The sequence below is a fragment of the Capsicum annuum genome, chromosome 5 (genome assembly GCF_002878395.1).
Source record: "Capsicum annuum cultivar UCD-10X-F1 chromosome 5, UCD10Xv1.1, whole genome shotgun sequence".
Classification (NCBI taxonomy): domain Eukaryota; kingdom Viridiplantae; phylum Streptophyta; class Magnoliopsida; order Solanales; family Solanaceae; genus Capsicum; species Capsicum annuum.
In genome coordinates, this window is record NC_061115.1 from 8268315 (window position 1) to 8289327 (window position 21013).

Consider the following 21013-nt stretch of genomic DNA (forward strand, 5'->3'; position numbering starts at 1 on the left):
TGAATACTTATTACTATGTACCTTCAACCAGTATAAATATCGAGTAACTATACCAACAACCTACTACCTCCTCTTCACCTCAAGTCCTCAACTATTCCACCAAATACCAAATATGTTTCCACCAATACATGCATCGAGTAACACAATCAATAAGAACTAAATAAGTTTAACAAATACCTAATATCTCTCCACCAATAAGTGTAAGAACTAAATAAGTTTAACAAATACCTAATATCTCCACCAATAAGTGTATCCAGTAACACAATCAACAACTAAATAAGTTTAACAGAATGCTTGTTCAAAGAGAGATATATCACCTTAAATCTTATTTTCTCCTCTTGCTTCATTCGACTTGCCATAGATCTAATCTAATCTAATGTTTATACAACTTTGGATGTTGTCATTACAGCGAGAAGATGCCCTTAATGTTTATACAAATTTCTAATCTTTAAGAACATACATGTCATTTGAAAGTTGGGAAAGGACCCAAATCAATTGCTATTAGAAGCTATTTTCACAACAAAAATTTCATTGGTATGTGCAAACTGGTGCAAAGAACATACGTAAATGAGCGCTTGTTTGGTTGGGAACAAGTTATGCCACTATAAGTTCTCCCGGGATTGTTATTCCACCCTCAATGTGGGATAACAGTCAGTGAAGGACCTAAAGAGTTAGTTTTCTAGAAAAATTGGAAAGAGTAGGCTAATGCATTTCATTATTTTGCAAATACCAGCATGGGCAGCAGCTAAACCACAGTTCAAATTTTGACAATTTCAAATTTTCATCCAAACATACAAGATATTCTCGAAATGAAGCAAAACTTGGTTCCAAAAATGTATGAGAATAGGATTACAAATAAACTAGTAAACCACCAACCATTTTCTTAATAGAACCTTACAACTTTCCGGCATTAGCCTCCTCATCACATGTGACTACTCCCGAGTCTTCTGTTTTAGGAACATCCGCGTCACCTGCTACTACTCTCGAGTCTTCTGTTTTAGGAACATCCGCGTCACCTGCTGCTACTCCAGAGTCTTCTGTTTTAAAAACGTCCGTGTCACCTGCTACTAGTCCAGAGTCTTCTGTTTTAGGAACATCCGCGTCACCTGCTACTGCTCCAGAGTCTTCTGTTTTAGTAACATCCATATTACTCTCTTCTACTAGGTTTTGCTGACCCTCCATAGGTACATGGTCACTTGTGGCTTCAACATCCATTGCGGAAACACAACCCGTTTTCACCTGTCCCTCAACGTCTAGAGGAGCTACATCATGGGAGACAGAAGCAGAAGTTTCTTCTGCAATGGGGCACTGGCCGTACCCTGACGGCTCTACATGCACATCATCAGCTTCAATAGAAGCAGAATTTTCCACTGCATTAGATGTAGCTGAAGGCTCCACAAGCACATAATCATCTTCAATAGAAGCAGAATTTTCCTCTGCATTAGAGGTGCCTGAAGGCTCCACAGGCACATAATCAGCTTCAATTGGAGCTGATTGTACATCAGAGGCAGAAGCATGATTTTCCTCTGGATTAGAGTACTGACCGGTACCTGAAGGCTCCACATGCACATCAGCTTCTATTGGTACATGAGAGGCAGAAGCAGAAATTTCCTCTGTATTGGAGCACTGGCCAGTACCTGAAGGTTCCACATCACCAGCAGAGGGTACACTCTCCTTTTCTGCCAATTCTGCTTTGGCCAACTCAAGAGCACTCTCCTTTTCAGCCATTTCTGCTTTGGCCAACTCAAGGGCACGATCCTTTTCTGCCATTTCTGCTTTGGCCAACTCAAGAGCAAGATTTTTTGCTGCAATTTCTTCCTGAATTTGAGCTTGTATTCTATGCCCATCCATGAGTTGCTGGATCTTTTGCTTTTCTGCTACGAGGTCACCGTACCTTTTCTGTAAAGTACGCTCGAACTCTTTTTGCTTCTGAACTTCTTCCCACATATTGTTGATCCTGTGGGTTGCTGCTAGCTGCTCTTGTTTTTGTAATGCTCGGAAGCATTCAAGCTCTGTCCCAGCTGTGTCCATTTTCTTGAAGGTTGACTCTATCTCTGACCAAAGTTTTCCAGCTCGCATCTGCTCATCCACAGTAAATACAGAAAAGTTAGCTGTAACTTATAGTTTTTAAATTTATTATAGCTAACGTCTCAACTCTCAACATAGTGAAAAAAGAAAAACAAACAAAAACTAGGGTAGCCAAACATGATCCAGTGTAAGAACCAGAAAACTGTCTGGTTGCAAAAGTGATGTCTAACTATGTCTTACAATAAACCTCTCATCAAATGAAGTAAATAAACAACAAATTGTACAGGAAGTGGCAGCTAATTCAGATTAAACAAATAAATAAACCACTAAATCATACCTGATATCCATTAGTGAGAACTTTGATCTTTTGTTCAAGTTTTGTTGCTTTCTTAGTATCATCATCCATTTTCTTCTTCACATTCTCAAACTCATTCTGCAAAGCAGCCAGCTTTTCCATGTTTCCAGCAACACTTGAGAGACCATAAGCATTCCGGGTAGGAAAGTACATGATATCATTCAAAGTTGTTTCATGTGCTTGGACAAAGTCATCAAGAGATTCATTCTCATGTCCCATTGCTACACGAAGAAACTGAGCTTCATCTTTGATCAATTCATCAGCCTGCACAAAGCGGAGTTAGTTATTTAAGTGGTAGCTCAAGATAAAATCATACAAACTCCCAAAAAAAGTACACGAATTTGGTAATGAAAAGGGTACATCTATTAGCACACGGTAAAAAAGGGACAAGGAAATATTAACACCTGCCATTTTTTGGTGACTTAACTAAAGATTTGAAGTAGAGACTCAAATGACCAAATTCAGTTAAATCATCCTAGTGACAAAAAATTCTAAAAAGACAAAGCTGGTACACCACGTATTATGTCATGAGTGTAGTAGGGTTCATAAAGTAGAGCATGTAAGCTAGCTTGTGTTGGGTGAAGTACATATATATATATATAAACTACATACAATTAAATACAACTAGAGGAATATAGCATTGGTGATCTTCAATTCTTGCAGCCAAAGTTCAGGAATATTATCAGCAATTGTACAAATGATTTCAGATATCAATTATAGAAAAAGTTTATATGTAATGTTAAAAAGCAACTTCCGAATTCTTTATACTATGGCACTTTAGACAACAATTTTTCTTTTCTAGTATTAATGTGACACTTAACTCTCATGTCTTACATGCATTTGAAACTCTTTCGCTCAAAAGTACAAGTTCACTTGGGATTTTGCGTACTCATTTTTTATACCTAAACGCTGCAAATCAGGTAAGGAAAAAATAAATTGACAAGAAGGGTAGAGGAAATCCTTTTTTTCTTTCTGTAACATAAGCATACCTCTTTTAGTTCATCTTCCTCAAAATCCTCAATAGCAGGTTCAGCAACCGCTTTTCGCTTGACCCCCTTTTTCTTCTCCTTCTCTGCTTTTTCATCTAGAGGATACTTGGTATTATCATGTTCCAGCAACGACACAAGTTCTTTTCTAATCATTTCATCAGCCTGCTCAATTAGTGTAAAAGGAACAAAGGAGCTCTTGTCTTCTTCATCAGACCTCATTAAGGATCTTCTAATTAGATCTAGTGAAGCAATAGGAGGTCTAGGGAGCTCCCTTTGCAATACTTTTGACCTTTTCCGGAGTAAAGCTTGTTGCCTTGCTTCTTCTTCAGCCTTCTCCCTAGCAATCCTATCAGACATGTCTTCTTCAATCTTCTCTTCTGGTTCTTCATTTTCTTCAGGAGGTTGTTGGACGACTATCTGGTACTCGTTCTTGGGCTGAGGAAGGCCTCTCAAACCAGAAAGTAATTCTTTTTTTGAATTAAATTGCCCAAATTTAGCATTATTGTCCATTTCTTCATTAATGCGTAGCTCATCCCTAGGGGTTCCTTTGGGTGTCATGCCATAAGAATCCCTGGACGGCGTCATGCCAATTCTAGGAGTAAGGCCCGTGGCTCCAGGAGTTGCTGAAGGAGTTAAAAGTGGATTTGGTGTTTGCACTTCCCTTTTCTTAGGAGTGACTCCCGAGAAATCTGAGGGGTGCAACAGAGGATTATCCCCTCCGAGTAATGGTGTCTGAGATTGAGTCAATCTTCGCTGATTTTCTGCCTCCATCATGATGGCATCTTGCTTAGTTGAAGGGGTTCTTTGAGGTGTTCTCATAGGAGTCATTGCATGTTGTGGTGTCTGGGCATAGTTTGCAAGAAGAGCACGCGTTGCGGAATTTCCTTCGGACAGTTCATCGCCCCCTATTAAATCGCTGGCAATACCTATCTTTGCTATGGCCTCTAATTCATGGTCTGGAATCTGTGGTGCAGGAAGATTCAGTTTCGACCTCCTCCTCACTGCTTCTGGATCATTAAGTTTATTCGCATGCAATATGGATGTAGGGGCATCCTGCCTTTCTGCAATTTTGTTCCTCGCAATATCCTGCTTTCTTAGGCGAGCTTCCTTATCAACTCTCCTCTCACCTTCTAGTTCCTCAATGGTAGTTGGAAACTTGGGTTGATCAACTGGACGATCTTCCTCAGTAACATCATAGAAGCCTGGAGGAGGCTTCTTTTCAAAGGGGATTTCAGCATTGTAATCAATACCTCGCCTTTTTCTCTTCCTTTGACGGACATCTATTCCAGCAGCCTTCAGTTCTCTCCTCTTCTGTAAAGAAGCAAGCCTTCGCGCCTCTTCAAGCTGCTTTTCTCTGGCTTTCCTTTTAGCCTTTTTGCCTCTTGTGTTGGCCAACCGAGCTCGTGCTTCAGAAAGCATTTCTTTCTCGTCCTCATCCATATCAACAGGGTCAGGCCGAGCAGGCTTGGATTCCGGGTTAGGATCAATCTCTCCAGGCTTCAATTTTCTTGGATCATCATTAGGATCATAGTTCTCATCCTTGGTGCATGCTGCATCGAGAAGCTTCTCATAACGTTCAAGGCACTGGGATGGTGTACGACCAACAATTGGAGCAATTGTCCTCCATTGAGTGGGCAGGAGCTTTGCAAGGTGAAGTAGTTTCTCATCCTCCTCTCTAGTCCATTCAGTCTGGAAGAAAATAGCAGCAAATTGAATCAATAAGTGGCTAAGATGAGATACATGTTCCTACTGACAGTCTGATGCCACTGATAAACGAATAAACGAAATAACAGAAAAGTTCGAAAAAAACGCCACAGAAATCTCCGCACAGAAACTAGTTTCAGATCTTCTACGACAGTAAACAACAACAACATATAAAAAAAAAAAAAAAAAAAACAAACAAACGCAGTTAAATCCAAAATGGGTCTGGGGAAGGTAGAGCGTACGCAGACCATACACTACCTCGTGGAGCAAGAGAGGAGCAAGAATGTTACATATTTTACTCAATTTCGGGGAAAATAACTTCCACATTAACTAGTTTCCTTCTCGGACATTTCTAACAAGCACTTCGCAATTAGGAGGGGCGAATTTAGCAAGTAGTTTATGGTGCACGTGAACCCGTGATCTTTCTGCATAACTAGGTATTTTATATATATATTTTCTAGAATTGATCTAATACTCCCTCATACTATACAAGAAAAGTCTAAGCCACACCTAAATTATATAAGTGACCTATTACACACCTTAACTATATAAAAGTGATATTATTACCTCCTCGCGACCCCCATTCTAAGGCACGTGTATTACACTTATTTTAGGCGCGTCCAGCCTATTAAAAATAACAAAAGTAAACAGCTAAAAAAATTAAAGGAAAAGGCATCATTTCCACCCTAAACTATAGTCAAAAAGTCGAATCCACACCTAAACTATATAAGTGACCTATTACACACCTTAACTATAACAAAATGATACTTTTTACTGACGTGGTGCTGACGTGGCAGCGCGTGTAAAACACTACACCACATGCAAGTGGTGGTAGCCTGACAGTGTGTAAATAGTTTCACTTTTTTATAGTTTAGATGTGTAATAGGTCACTAGTATAGTTTAGGTGTGGCTTCGACTTTTCGGGTATAGTTTGGGGTGGAAACGATGTCTTTTCCCATACTTTAATTTCAACTTTACACGTGGCATGTTTAGACCACAAGATTAAAAGACATTTTGGTACATTTGACACAACTTTAATTTAAGGCCACAAGAATTAAAAGTCTTCTTTATTTTCTTAAACTTTGTGCCAAGTCAAAGTAGGTCATTCTTTTTTAAACGGAGGGAGTATTACCTTCTGGCACCCATGTTACAAAAAGGCTTAGTTGTACACTTGGTTGAAAACTAAGTTATTTACCTAGAGGTACAAGGATCAATTTCCACTTGATGCATTTTCTTTCTCCATTCTTTAATAGTGCACCCATCTTATAGAAATTTCAGATTCGCTTCTGTAATCGTAACTCTCTTTTGAATCAACATTTGAGAACATTGATTTAAATTTCATACACAAAGAACATTAAAATCACTATCCTTATACTCTATCCTGCAGGTTGCACTATGAGCATATGTCATCTACTTTATACCCTACCCTACATTGTAAAATGCTCCAGAGCAGATCTGGTATGCCAGTAAATAAACCAAAAACAAACTGGGGCAAACCCATTGTATGCTCAAAAAACAAAACTTTTCTCGTTCAACAAATAATAATGGTACCACACATTAAAAAGTTAAATGGAAAGGCGCATTAAACTAAGCAAGAACAAAGAACCAAAAACCAAGAATGTTAAATATTTGGTTATCAGGGACAGTGGAGAAAGTTAACTATTTTACTCAATTTGGGGGGAAATAACTTACACACTGACTAGTTTCCTCCTCAGACAACTCTAACACACACTTCGTAACACTCTCTGAATCAACACTTGAATATTACAAAAACATACCCAGTGTAATCCCACAAGTGGGGTTTGGAGGGTAGAGTGTACACAGACCTAAAACCCCTACCTTGGCACTTGAACATTACATAAAAAAAAACATACCCAATGTAAACCCACAAGTCGCACTCGAACACTGATTTATCAAAATCTAATACACAAAAACACTCAAAGCCTATCCTCGTACCTATCCTGCAGCTGGTACTATGAGCATATGTCACCTACTTCTATATCCTATGAAACATTGAAAATTGCACCAGAAGTAGAACTCCAAAGATGAAACACTCTCCACAGAAAAATTACCAGTCAAAAATAAATTTCACATTAACAACAACAACAACTGAAATATAGTCCCACATAGTGGAATTTAGGAAGGGTAGATTGTAAGCAGGACCTAAACCCTACCTCCCCACCTCATGAAGGAAGAGAGGTTGTTTAAAATAAACCCTCGGCTCACAATTTCATATTCACATTTCTCAAAATTAAAATGAAAAAGCAGTAATAGCATATGATACCGAAAAATTACCAATCAAAATCAACTTCCACATCAACAACAACAACATACCCAGTACAGTTCCACAAACTGGGGTGTAGGGAGGGGAGAATATACACAGACCTTAACCCTACCTCGTGAAGGAGAAAGGTTGTATCCAATAAACCCTCGGCTCTCACATTAACATTTTTCAGAATAAGTGAACAAACATTAACAGCTTATAACACAGAAAATTCACCAATCAATAATAAATCACATCAACAACAGCAAACCCAGTATAATACCACATAGTGGGGCCTGGGGAGAGTAAAGCGTACATAGATCTTACACCTACCTCGAGGTAGAGAGGTTGTTTGCAATAAAAACCTCAACTCAAAATTTCACATAAACATTTCTCAAATTAATGAACAAACATCAACAACATATAACACAAAAAAAATTACCAATCAAAATCAAATTTCATATTAACTCAACAACATACCCAGTATAGTTCCACATAATGGTGTCTAGGGAGGGTAGAGCGTACGCAGACCATATTCCTATATCGCGGAGTTAGAGAAGTTAGAGAGGTGATTTTTGATAAACCCTCTTCTCCAAAATTCACATTAATTTCTTTTTTTTTTTCAAAAATTAATGAACAAAACTTACCAGCATATAACACAAAAAAATTACCAATCAAAAAGAAATTTCACATCAACAACAACATACCCAATATAGTTCCACATAGTGGAATCTGGGACGATAGTGTATGCAAACCTGCACCCAAGTGTGGCCTAGTGGTTCAACGAAGTGGATTTGAGCACCATGAGATCTCAGGTTCAATTCCCAATCGAGACAAACACTATGTGATTTCTTCCCATCTGTTCTAGCCTGGGTGGACAAAGTTACTTGGTAACTGCTGAGGTGGCAGGTATCCTGTGAAATTAATTGAGGTGTGCAAATTGGCCCGAACACCACGGTTTTAAAAAAAAAGAGTGTATGCAAACTCTACCCCTATCTTGCGGACGTAGAGAGGTTATTTCCGATGAACACTCAGACTCAAAATTTCACTTTAGCAACAACATATCTAGTATAATACCACACAGTGAGTTTGGAGAGGATAGAGAGTACGCAGACCTTAGCCTACCTACGAATAAGAGAGCTTGTTTCTAATACTCGACTCAAAATTTCACAGTAACAACAACATATCCATTATAGCTCCACACAGTGAGGTCTGGGGAGGACAGAGTTTACGCAAACATTAACCCTATCTCGCAAAGGTAGAGAAACTATTTCCAATAAACCCTTAGATCAAATTTTCACATTTTTTCAAAATTAATGAGCTTTAACAGCATATAACACAGATTACTTGCCAATCAAATACAAATTTCCCATTAACTACAACATACCCAGTGTAATCACGCAAGTGGGGTCTGGAGATGGTAGAGTGTACGCAGACCTTCATCCTATCTCATACAAGAGAGAGATTGTTTTCAATAAAACCCTTGGCTTACAATTTCACATTACTAACATTTTTCAAAATTAATGAACAAACAATAACAACACATAACACAAAAACAAGGTTAATTTAATAAAAAATGCTCCAAAGATGAAACATTCTCCACAACAAAAATACCAAACAAAAACAATTTTCACATGACATTTTTTAAAACCAACCAAAAAAAATAAGGAGTCACTTGGTAGCTGGTTAGAACTATGCACATATGAGTAATGCAAGTATTTTGCTTAGGTAGATATTAGTTATTCCATCTTCCACGCATAAGCTAATACACCAATTCCTCATAACTTATACATGTATTAGTTATGCGGGTTTCTAAATTGCAAACCACACAATGTATTAATTGATACATGAATAACTTATTTCCTAGGGGTTGTTTGATAGCTAGTTAGAATTATATAGGTTTTAGTTATGCATGTAGCTATTCCATCTTCTACCCTGCATAAGATAATACACAAATTCCCTCGTAACTTATACATATATTAGTTATGCATGTTTCTAAATTGCAAACCAAACATCATAATTAATTTTATACATGAATGACGTATTTCCTAACTAGCTACCAAGCAACGTATAACTTAAAACAAAAATCAATACACGAATAACTTATTTCCTAACTAGCTACCAAACACTGTATAACGTATACAAAAACCAATACATGAATAACTTTTTTTTAAATAAAGGTGGTGTCTCTGTCAGCTTTCCCGCACCTCAACTAAATCCACGAGATACCCTCCACCTCCCACCTCCCATTAGCAAAAGATGTCAAGTAACACTAGACTGCACCTTGAGTGCATAGACGAAGAACTTAAATCCTAACTACCAACCAAACATCGTATAACTTATACAAAAATAATACATGAATAACTTATTTCCCAAATAGTTGCCAAACATAGTATAACATATACAAAAACCAACACATGAATAACTTTTTTTGAAAGAAAGGTGGTGTCTAAGACATCTTTCCCCACCTCAACTAAATCCACGGGATACCTTTCACCTCTCACCAACAAAAGATATCAAGGAACACTAGACTGCACCTTGAGTGCATACATGAAGAACTTATTTCCTAACTACCTACCAAACATCGTATAATGTATACTAAAACCAATACATGAATAACTTTTTCCTAATAAAGGTGACGTCTAACAAGGCTTTCTCACACCTCAACTAAATCCACGAGATACCTTCCACCTCCCACCAGCAAAAGATATCAAGTAACACTAGACTGCACCTTGAGTGCATACATGAAGAATATATATCCTAACTACCTACCAAACATCGTATAACTTATACAAAATCAATACATGAATAAGTTCCTTCTCGCTGTTCTATTAGTAGCGCTCCTTCGATAGAAAATTCCATTGCGGACACAATTCTAGTAATGAGCATAACGACCCTATTGTTCTGATGGAGAGAAGAACCTATGATTAGCTTTTCGGGAAATCTCCAAACGAACAATTTCAACGAAATCTTTCAATTTCTTATCTTATACAAAGATTACTACACAGAGTTGATTCAATAAAAAACAATTACCATCCTAACTACCTACCACATATCGTATAACTTACACTACTAACTTATACAAAGATTACTACACAAAGTTAATTCAATAAGAAACAATTACATACCTTCTTAATTGAAGGATCAAGCCATTCATACCAGCGAGCTTTACATTGTTTCGCCGATTTACGAACAAGCAAAGACGAAATACGAGCCCATTGATTCTTCCCATACTTCATTACCGCCGCTTTCAAAATCTCGTCCTCCGTGTTCTTCCATACTCCTCCTTTTATCATAATCCTCATCTTTGCTTTACTTTTTTACAAGCCTCCTTGCGGAGACTCGAAGAAATAAAATCTAGGGTTTTGAAAAAAATTGCCTCGGGATTTGAGCTTGCACCGGAGATTTACGGATTTCCGGTGGATTACGGCGGCGAGGGTTTAGGCCGCGGCGGCGATTTTTTTCTCCGATGAGGAGATTTTGGAATTTGGTTTAGCGAGAAGTTTGATAGAGATTTGTATTGCCATTCAATGAGTACCAAATTCGACTTGTATTTGGATTTGGATATTTTCGGATGGGCTTAGCGGGCTAGTTTTGGCCCATTAATAAAATTTTGAGTTTCAACTCGAGGGTGTTTTGGAGACAGTTTTATACTTTTTTTTGAGTTAGTGTAGTGATAAGATATGTGTACACTGGTTTTTTTATTTCACTTGTGAAATTAAATTTAATATAATATTTTGTTATAATAAAATTTTTAGTTCTGAGTTGAGGGTCTTTTTGAGGTAGAGTAGAGGTAAGATTAAGGTGTGCATACTCTATTTCTTTTTTACTTTACTTATGAAATTACATTTAATGTGTTTATTTTTGTTGTAATAAAATTTTGAGTACCAAGTGAGAGGGTCTTTCGAAGATGGTCTTTATACTTTCCAAGGTAGAGTAGAGATAACAAATGTGTATATTCTATCTTTTTTCGACCTCGCTCGTGCAATTATATTCAATATCTTGTTTTGGGATAAGATATGTGTACACTCTATTCTTTTTTAACCTCACTTGTGAAATTACATTCATTATGTTGTTTTGTTATAGTAATAAAATATTGCGTTCAAACAAGGATTGTTTGCGTGGGATATTACGGTTGCCACTTTACGAGGATGATTTGGGTGTGCAAAATTCGATTCAATCAATCGATAAAATGTTATTGATTTATTAGTATTGAGTCACTATTTTGTAAATATTTTTGTTGGTCTATTGATTCGATTTTAGTTAATGGGAAAGGACAGAAACGACACTTCAAATTAAACTATTTCCACGAAAATAGCCATGAAATTTAAATTTCACTTTCTAACCATTTCAATTTCCTGGGTTGTTCTATACCATTTCTACACACCTTCTATACAGTCTCTATACATATCTTATAAATATTCTATATGAAAATTATACAGTTTCGATACACAATCTATACAATAATTGTACTTTTTTCTTATATACATTTTATACAACAATATATAATTTTTATATACTTTCTATAATTTTTTTTATATATATTTTATACATATACATATTTGATAGAACTATACAATTTCTATACATATATCTTATATAGATGCATATACCATGTAACAATTATACCATTTTTATATAATTACATTTAATTATTATTTCTAAACAATTAAAAAAATAGAATATTTTTCAGTTAAAAAATTTATTGCAAAAGAAAATATTGAAATATTTTTAAAAGGGCCGAATGACCCAAGTTGAAAATTATATCAGTATTGTATATGGATTCTATCAATATGGTATATGGACTGTATATGAACTACATGGCCAAAGTGATCCAAATTAGGAAATGACTATAAAGTGAAAATATTTTATCCAACTGATTACCTTTTGGCAAAATCTCAAACTTGACTATTTGTTTTAAAAAGTGTTACACAGTGTCCTTTTCCCTTTAGTTAATGGTTAAACCGATAATCCAATAAGACTATATTAAAATTATATTTTTATTCACACTTATATACTCGTGGCTTTAGATTCTATATACATACCTTATTATCTTTTATATTTATAGTTGATGTCGTAGTTTTTTTAATTTGTGTAGATTTTATACACGAAAAATAGTGTAAATGAAACTAAGAGAAAATAAAGAAATATTCAGGGAGTATTTTCGCATTGAAAATCGAACCAATAAAGATCAAAATCGATTAACCAAAATCGATAATGAATATCTTATTGATTCAGTTATCGATTTAGCATGTTTACAAATCAAAAATCAATAAATCAAATCGATAGTGCACGGATTATTTACGAGTTGTGTAAAGGTATTTGTACAGTGTACTAAACTTTTGATTTTTTGTTCCATTGAAAAAGCTTCAAATTTTGACTATACCTTAAATTTTTATATTCATCAAGCAAGTTGGATAAAAAATTCAATATTATTCATTTCCAAGGTAAACTGATATTTACAATTTAGCCATTTAGATATTGTGCAAAGCATAATCACTTGTATAAAAGGCTTAAGAAAATGGTCAGATTGAGATTATTGCCAATTTTGGGGATATTTCAAGGGTTATTGCACTTCTGCCCCTATTTTGTGTTAAATCTTTTATAATTTAGCCATTTAAGATATTGTGCAAAGCATAACCACTTGTGTAAAAGACTTTTAAAAAATGGTCAGATTGAGATGATTGCCAATTTTGGCGATATTTCAAGGGTTATGTGCACTTTTATCCGTATTTTGTGTTGATCTTTGTTTTTCTACCTCTCAAGACAAATACTAACTTTTTTGCAAGACAAGTGTGCATATCTAAGCAATATCGAGTTCATATGAATCCAGTACGTTGAAAATAGAATGTGTTCAATGCTAAGAACCTTAAAGCTTAAATTCTGAATGCGTGTCTCGCCCTACACAAAACAAACAGAAATCACATAAACTAAACTTTTCTCCTCACTATCATTTATATTTCCATCTTAAAATCCATCAATTTTGAGAAGTTAAGTGGGCTTGTTTAATTCTAGCATCTTCAATCCTATAGACAAAAACAAGGCAAATTTCTGGAAACAAATAGAATTACAAAATTTGACAGCTAACTCGAGGCAACTGCATCTCTACTTCTTCGAGTGTAGAAGGTAGTCAGACTATCTGTAATACGATGCCATGATGTGAAGCATGACGGCAGTAAATCCGGTTACAAGCAATTCCTGCGCAAAAGATTCAGTACCATCGATAATAAGCATTGTATAAACTGAGGTTGTTATAATCATGGTAATGGATGAATGAATGCATATTCATTTTCCTAATCATGTCCAGTGGAGATAAAAAGAGGACCTTGTGAACGGTCTCTCTACCTCTAAGGAAGGGGTATGATGCGTACATTGTATTCTCCCCGGACCCCTCTTTGTGGGACTACACAGAGTATATTGTTGTTGTCGAATGGAGATAAAAGAGGACCTTATGAACAACCTGAATATCTCAACTGTATAACGCTAGCACAAGTACACACTGAGTATATTGTTGTTGTCGAATGGAGATAAAAGAGGACCTTAGCAACAACCTGAATATCTTGACTGTATAACGCTAGCACAAGTAAAAGAGGACCTTATGAACAACCTGACTATCTCGACAGTATAACACTAGCACAAGTATACAGAAGCAAGCATCACGATGCACAGAAAAGAGCATATTCAGGAGGGCAAACGCAGAAGGCTCCCTACGAAAGAAAGATTGTTAAAAACACAGAAGGGTCCGGTTTGGTATGGTATTGACATGTTCTGAAGGGAAAATTTTTTTGATGTTCGCATTTTTTGGACCTTAAAGAAAGAATAGGTGGCAAATAGAAAATATAATTGATGGCATATATGAGAGTAAATTCAATCCAACCTCCTCCTCTGGCGACGCTGAGATCTCATAGCCTTCATTCGTTTTAGGGTAATACTAACCGAATGCAATTTTGCTTTAGCTATTCATAGGATGAAGAGCAGTCATAACTATTCAGAGAAATATCATTCTTAAATGCCGAAAGAAGATGATTCCCAAAATGGATAAAAGTCAAAACATTGTTATCCTATCTATCTTAAGTGAAGCCTTTTTTTTAGCAACGGTGGTTAAGATTGCAGTGGGAAGATCTTCTCTTACCTGATTGTTGTACAGAACGACAGGTATGAAACCACCAGCATACTCGATAAAATTGAGGAGACCAGTATATCCCTGTACAGACGAATGATGAGAATTTAATAAAAGACAACAAATATGTGATATATTCCAAGATGAGAGATGATTCAGAAAACAAAAAACAGATTCTTTCGACTGATTTTATGGATGGACCAACACATTTTTGTACACACTTATTATATTACTCAACGCAGGCATTTTTCGTTTGTAAATCAGTTAATATCTGCTCAAGTGTTCGCCAATAAGCAAGATGTTACAAATCGAGCAAGAAGACACAGTGAAGAAGGTTTTGCCACAAAGCTATCTCCAAAATGTACATTCATGACAAACTTTTGTCCGATTTCAGCAACTTGATTAACAGTTAGTTCTCTTAACGCCTTTTGAGCATTGCTGGACAAACTTCTTATAACAACTCTATTAACTAATCGTTTAGAAGAAGCAAATGCTGAGATCTAATCAATTGTGTGGAAGTAATTAGTACACAAAATCATCTACGGTTTCCTTTATTAAAGAAAAAGAAGCATCTAATGTTTCAAATAGCAGAAAAGAACAGATCTAGTCAGCTGAGCAACAAAACTATATTATATTCAATTACTCCTTGTTATAGGAAAGCCCACATTGATTTGTATGCACACTGAAATTTGTAGAAAGACCAGCAAGAACAATATCATTTGCATATATCTTAGACGCGATTAACAAAAGAGTGGTCTGGAGCAACATAAAAGCAAAAAAAATTGGGACAATAACGTGGAAATCCAATGTGTCAAATAAATCTAATACTGAACTTGTCCGTCATATACAACACCAATAGAAGATATTAATGCCATAAAAAACTTCATAGAAAAAAGATATTGATGCCATGAAAAATTGAAGGTAAAAGACGAAATGAAGCTAAATTCGAACTCTCATCTGCATATATATGTTGACATATATTTATTATCAGAAGTTCATGTATGAAGAACCGTACTTTGAAATTCAAAATTGAACAGTCAGGTTATATTACTCTAACAGAAAACATACCAAGGATGCAATAGCTATACAACCAAAAACCAATGCCAGAGAACGAAGCAGTCTTTTCCCCATCCTCATCATCCGTCCTTCATCTTCACCTTCCTCCTGAAGAAGCCCAGAAAAAAGATGAATGAACTTTAAATGCAGTATGTACAATAACATCAAAATCCAGAAAATTTCTGTTATCCATGGCAAAATATGAGAAAGAAATGTAAAAATTCATGTAAATTTCACAGTAATGATGGACAAGTTGGGAGATACAATTGCATTCAGTAGCAGAAGAAAAGCAAAATACAGCAAATGTTATTTTATGTATACTTACTGTAAACGTCGAAGTTGGAGGCTCAAATGCTTTTAATTTCTCAAATATCCTATATACAAAGACGAAGGCCAAAAACTGTAAAGGCTTCCACTCAGCACTACGCTTTATAAAAACCCAAGCTATCTGCAAAAGTTGATACATAGTACCATTAAGAGCACGGAGATTAAAATTTCGTTAAATCAAGAATGGAAACTGCATTTAACAGAGTGGCGACAATGATCAACAAATTATTTCTCTTTATCTTTTTCTTTTTCCTGGCAAGGCAGATTACTTCTGTTATGTACTTATCTTGCACTTATGAAGCATTGCTCGTTGCAAAACAGAATCTTTTTTTGCTATTAAGTATTTAGAAACAGAGAATATTGCCGAAGAAATTGAAGCCTTAAAACAAATGAGGTTCAGCTCAAGCAAGGCGGAACCTTCAAGCACAAAATGTTGGGCACTAAAGAATCATTGATTCAGTTCTTCCTGATGATTGGTTACTTTATATAGTGTTTCCCGTATCTGAATAATAATGCATAATTATATTTGATTTGTATAAATCGTTCAATTAAAACTTCAAAGACCACATTTGACAATTTTATAAAAAGGGCAGCCCGATGCGCTAAAGCTCCCGCTATGCGCAAGGTTCAGAGAAGGGCCCCACTACAAGGGTGTATTGTACGCAGCCTTACCTTGCATTTTTGCAAGAGGTTGTTTCCAAGGCTTGAACCCGTGACTTCCTGATCACATGACAACAACTTTACCAGTTACTCCAAGGCTCCCCTTCAACATTTGACAATTTTATGTAACCCTAAAAAGACCTCAAACTACAACAATTTGTAAACTAGCATCTTAAAAGCCAAACATGATAACCACATTGGATGGAAGAATAGATTGCAACTTACAAATACAGCTGCAATTGCCAAGTTGATTTTTATATCTTTGTCATCAGATTTGGTGAACCTGAAAGCATAGTGATGATAAAGTTAAACAAAACAAATAACATTTATACCTGAAAAGGGTAAAATAAATCACAGAATCTGCTGCATAAGATTTCCTACTAATAAATGTGAAGCAAGGATACTTCGAGGGACAAGGAGTAGAAGGAGAAGAGAAACTAATAGCATACTGAAATGTTTGCGTACAAAATAGTTTTGGTTGAGTCGGTAAAGCATTTACCTATATGAGTGGTAAAGATGTAAATGCATGTAGCATGTATGTGTTAATAACAGCCAACTAAATTCAACAAGTGGAATCTATACTAACTGCTAAATCACTAAAACAAGTGTCAATTACGTATAGCTGTAAGCAAGAGAATTATCCAATTTCAGAGAGCTATTATCATGAAAGCATTATTGGCAAAAAACGCACCGTGGACCCCATGGCACAATAGGCTGCTTATCAGCATATCGTATCTCTTTAGATACCTGAATTAAAAATAATAAACTTATAAGAGAAATCAGCATCTGCCAGCTAAATCTTAGACAAACAAAACATCGTAAATGCAATTACGTAGATAAACCTTGCAGTTATTTCAGGTATAGAAGAGCAATTCTATTTTCATATAGTGAAAGGTGGAGAAAATATGTGACAGCAAAAAAGCAAAAAATTGAAATGGCTAAAAGGATCTTAATCAAGCATAGCGGCCAAACATAGCCAGAACTTTAATTTACTAGGATTTTAGCTCGCTTTAAAACAAAAAAAAAGTACCTTAAAAGAGCCAAAGGTGACACCTTTCTTCCTTTTTGTTAACTGTGACATCATGATCTTGTCATAAGCCTTTTCCAACTGAAACAAGAAAATTAACAAAGCTTGCTTTGAGTGCTCACTCCTAACAACAATCATACATAAGGAGAAGGAAAATGAGTTGGAGAGAGATTGCCAAGCATAAACTACTTGTGCAAGAGCTGCTTCATCACCCCTCTTCTCAGCATCCTTCCGTCTTCTTGCATATGCTGCCTTAACCATGTCAAAACCCTCAATAGGGCTTACACCCAGAACCTGTACATGAATAGCTTAGCACAAATGACAGCAAACACAAACACCACACTAGGAGCTGAACTTTACAGGCATTTCTCATGTTCAAATGAGATGACTCTAAATTACCTCATAAGGATTTGAGTCATCGCTGGAACTAGAACTTCCAGCAGCTGAAGCAGCAGCACAGACCACCCTCTTATTTAGTTGGGATTTTACAGAAAACCTGATGTATTCATGCCTGATCAACAGTCAGATGCTAAAAGTAGGAAATGCAATCACAATCAAACAGTTAAAAAGCTGCAACTTTGATCTCCAACACTCCCCCCATTGCCTTTTTTTTGGGATAAGGTAAAGGTTCATTGACGGAAGTACCACGAAAGTACCAAGAGTTACACAAGACTGCTGGGAAGATTCATCCATACAGTCAATTATGTTACAACATCTCCTTAGCAACTCCAGGAAATCCATATACTGATCTATGTTATCAATGAAACTACTTCTACAACAACAAAACAAATTTTGTCAACACTTGTTTTTAACTCTGGAGTGGGGTCTTTTTGCCGCACCCAAGGGTGTGGCCTAGTGGTCAATGAAGTGGGTTAAAAACCATGAGGTCTCATGTTCAAATCCCAGTGGAGCTTCCCATCTGTTCTAGCCTTGGTGGACAGAGTTACCTGATATCTGTTTACCTAATATTTGTTGCTGGTGGGAGGTGTCAAGTATTCCGTGGAATTAGTCAAGGTGCGAGAAAGCTAGCCCGGACACCACGGTTATAAAAAAAAAAGGTCTTTTTGCCCATCAAAACAAGTGTTATTTCTTTCTAGCCAAATAGTCCAGAATATATAGCCACTTCACAGTTATGATCAATCAACTAAACATCAATCTCTAAAGGAGGACATGCAATCATAATCAAGTAGCTAAAACTTAAAAAGGCTGCAACTTTTATATCCCAACACTCCCCCACATTGTCATTTTACAGTTACCATCAATCAACCAATTACACGTCAATCTCTAGTTTTATAGTTCGGGTCATCTTTCGTGCACCTCAACTCAGTGGCGGACCCAGGATTTAGTGGTCATGGATGCCCGGGAGGTCTGAACACACATATTGACGCTAAAAGCTTTAAAGCTCCGCCTGGAAACTAAAACACCCATCTATATTCTTGGTTTACTGAGTGTTTTTCTATGTCTTATACCAATTTAAATACATTTTTTCTATAATTATACCTAATTTGCATTGACCTTAGGTCCGCCCCTGCCTCGACAAAATCCACGAAATATCTGGCACCTCCCACCAGCAACGGACGTCAATCTCTAATTAGCAAAGTTCATTTATATTTATTATCCATATCCCTACATTTCTCAATTTCACTAACATAAAAATTCCAACTTTCTTATCTTATCCAACATTTTACAAAACCCCAATTGAAGTTTCAGCAATTCCAACACCCCACTCCACCCCACCCAAAAAAAGAAATGAATTGTTAATAGGAAATGGGCATGATAATAACAAGAAAACAAGATTATAACATTGTACTATGGAGACTTATGAATTTACCTGAATAAAGAAAAAGATAAATTAGAAGGTGGAATGGGAGTTTTGAGATGGAAATTGTGTGGAGAAAAAAGAGTAGTAGTATGTGGAAACTGAACTGAGTTTGATGATATTGTAAGTACCATTTTTTGAGCTATCAACAACTCTTTCTTCTTCTCTGCAAAGGGGATTGATTAGCCTAGGTTTTTTTCTCCTAAAGTCTTAGCAGAAAGCTAAGCCATTTGGTGTTCTGCAGTTGATACAGACCATTGTTAACCATATAGTAATATATTTGGGAAATGTCTGATATCAATGAGTTCGCGTGGCCTAATGGATAAGGCGCTCGCCTCCGGAGCGGGAGATTGTGGGTTCGAGTCCCACCGTGAACGATATGTACATTTTATTAATAAAAATGGACATGACACCAGTTTAGCTTCCTTATTTTAGATAGTAGGTTATGGAGGATATGACTGATAGTCCAATTTTTGGTAATGGAATGGATCGTTTTTGCCAATGAAATGAAAGTGGAGCTCATTCGGAATGCTTTTGCGAAAATTCTCGCGAAGAAAATAAAATGTTGTATTTGAAAGTGGGTAGAATATTACTACTTTTGCTATAAGTTGTAATTTTGAAAAAGTGTTGCTATTTATTGTAATTATAGTCTTAAGGATGCTAGTTTCTGTAATTTTTCCATAAAAAAATTAGCTTAACGAGGACATTATTTTAGATAGTAGGTGATGGAGGATATGACTGACAGTCCAATTTTTGGTGAGCCTCGAATGGAATGGATCGTTTTTCTGCCAACAAAATGAAAGTAGAGCCCGTTCTGAATGTTTCTGCGATCCAAAAGTTTTCACGAAGAAAATAAGATGTTGCTCCACTTTCCTCTTTCTTTTCCCCCTTTGCTAATCTTCTCCTCTAACAAGTCGTTGGATGGTTGGAAGATTGCCATGAGTAAGTAAGAAAGGGAGATTGAAAGCAGTTCTCCGTGCACCATACTCGTAATATACCGAATCTGTTGCGACACGGATGGAAATGCATGCTACAGAGGGTTAGCAAAGTAATCAAGCGGTGCATCACTTATCCTTCAACTTATCGAGGATATGAATTTAGATAGGAGGTTATGAAGAATACAACTGAGGATAAAAGGTTAGTTATATAATCAAGCTTTGTCTCACTTATCCTTGCATACTATTGCTCTTGCAGGTTTTTATCTATTAATAAGTTTGTTTAATATGTGTATTATAGTATTTTGTTGAGATTATTGTTTAGATTAATTTATCAATAGCATTTTGTCACGGCTTCTTCATTTATGTTATTCCTTTTTTGTATATTGCTTTGGATTGTTTACTTTTTTGCTTAAATTCTAAAATACAGTCTCGAAACTTGACTTATCCAAAGCAATCTAAGTAACCTTTGTTCGAACTTCATAATACAACCGTGGAGAAGTTAAAACTCAAGAACATTGTCTTGGAGTTCAAAAAAGATATAATGAATAAAATAGGGATAATGCCCACGAAAATATCTGAAGTTTAACCAAATTTTCAGTGGAGTATATTGAACTTTGTGGGGGTCCTATTACCTCCTATACTTTTTTAATTGGAATTAATTCCCCCCAGACTTTTTTAAAGTGGAATTAATCCCCCCTCAAAACATATACCCAGTTTTTTCCGTGGA

General features: G+C 36.1%; 2 protein-coding genes and 1 non-coding gene across 4 annotated transcripts; 1 reads left to right on the forward strand and 2 right to left on the reverse strand.

The window, feature by feature from the left end:
• Positions 1 to 688: 688 nt before the first annotated feature.
• LOC107870288 (cell division cycle 5-like protein) lies at positions 689 to 10866 on the reverse strand. The gene is made up of 4 exons (XM_016716771.2): positions 10468 to 10866; positions 3373 to 5061; positions 2366 to 2647; positions 689 to 2079 (listed from the first exon to the last, which is right to left on the reverse strand). Exons 1-4 carry the CDS (start codon positions 10642 to 10644, stop codon positions 895 to 897), a joined length of 3333 nt encoding a protein of 1110 aa, XP_016572257.2. The 5' UTR covers positions 10645 to 10866; the 3' UTR covers positions 689 to 894.
• Positions 10867 to 13265: 2399 nt separating this feature from the next.
• LOC107870289 lies at positions 13266 to 19592 on the reverse strand. 2 transcript variants are annotated; one of them, XM_016716774.2, is made up of 10 exons: positions 19361 to 19592; positions 17929 to 18025; positions 17719 to 17823; positions 17533 to 17610; positions 17194 to 17249; positions 16728 to 16785; positions 15841 to 15963; positions 15528 to 15623; positions 14472 to 14543; positions 13266 to 13537 (listed from the first exon to the last, which is right to left on the reverse strand). In XM_016716774.2, the coding sequence occupies exons 1-10, from the start codon at positions 19480 to 19482 to the stop codon at positions 13475 to 13477; spliced, it is 870 nt and encodes a 289-aa protein (XP_016572260.2). In that variant the 5' UTR covers positions 19483 to 19592; the 3' UTR covers positions 13266 to 13474. The 2 variants fall into 2 exon arrangements, with proteins under 2 accessions (XP_016572260.2, XP_016572259.2); XM_016716773.2 differs by having other exon boundaries at positions 17929 to 18040; positions 19361 to 19588.
• A 60-nt stretch (positions 19593 to 19652) lies between these two features.
• Positions 19653 to 19725, forward strand: TRNAR-CCG. The gene has a single exon. It is a non-coding gene; the product is annotated as a tRNA-Arg (tRNA).
• The last annotated feature ends 1288 nt before the right edge of the window (positions 19726 to 21013 follow it).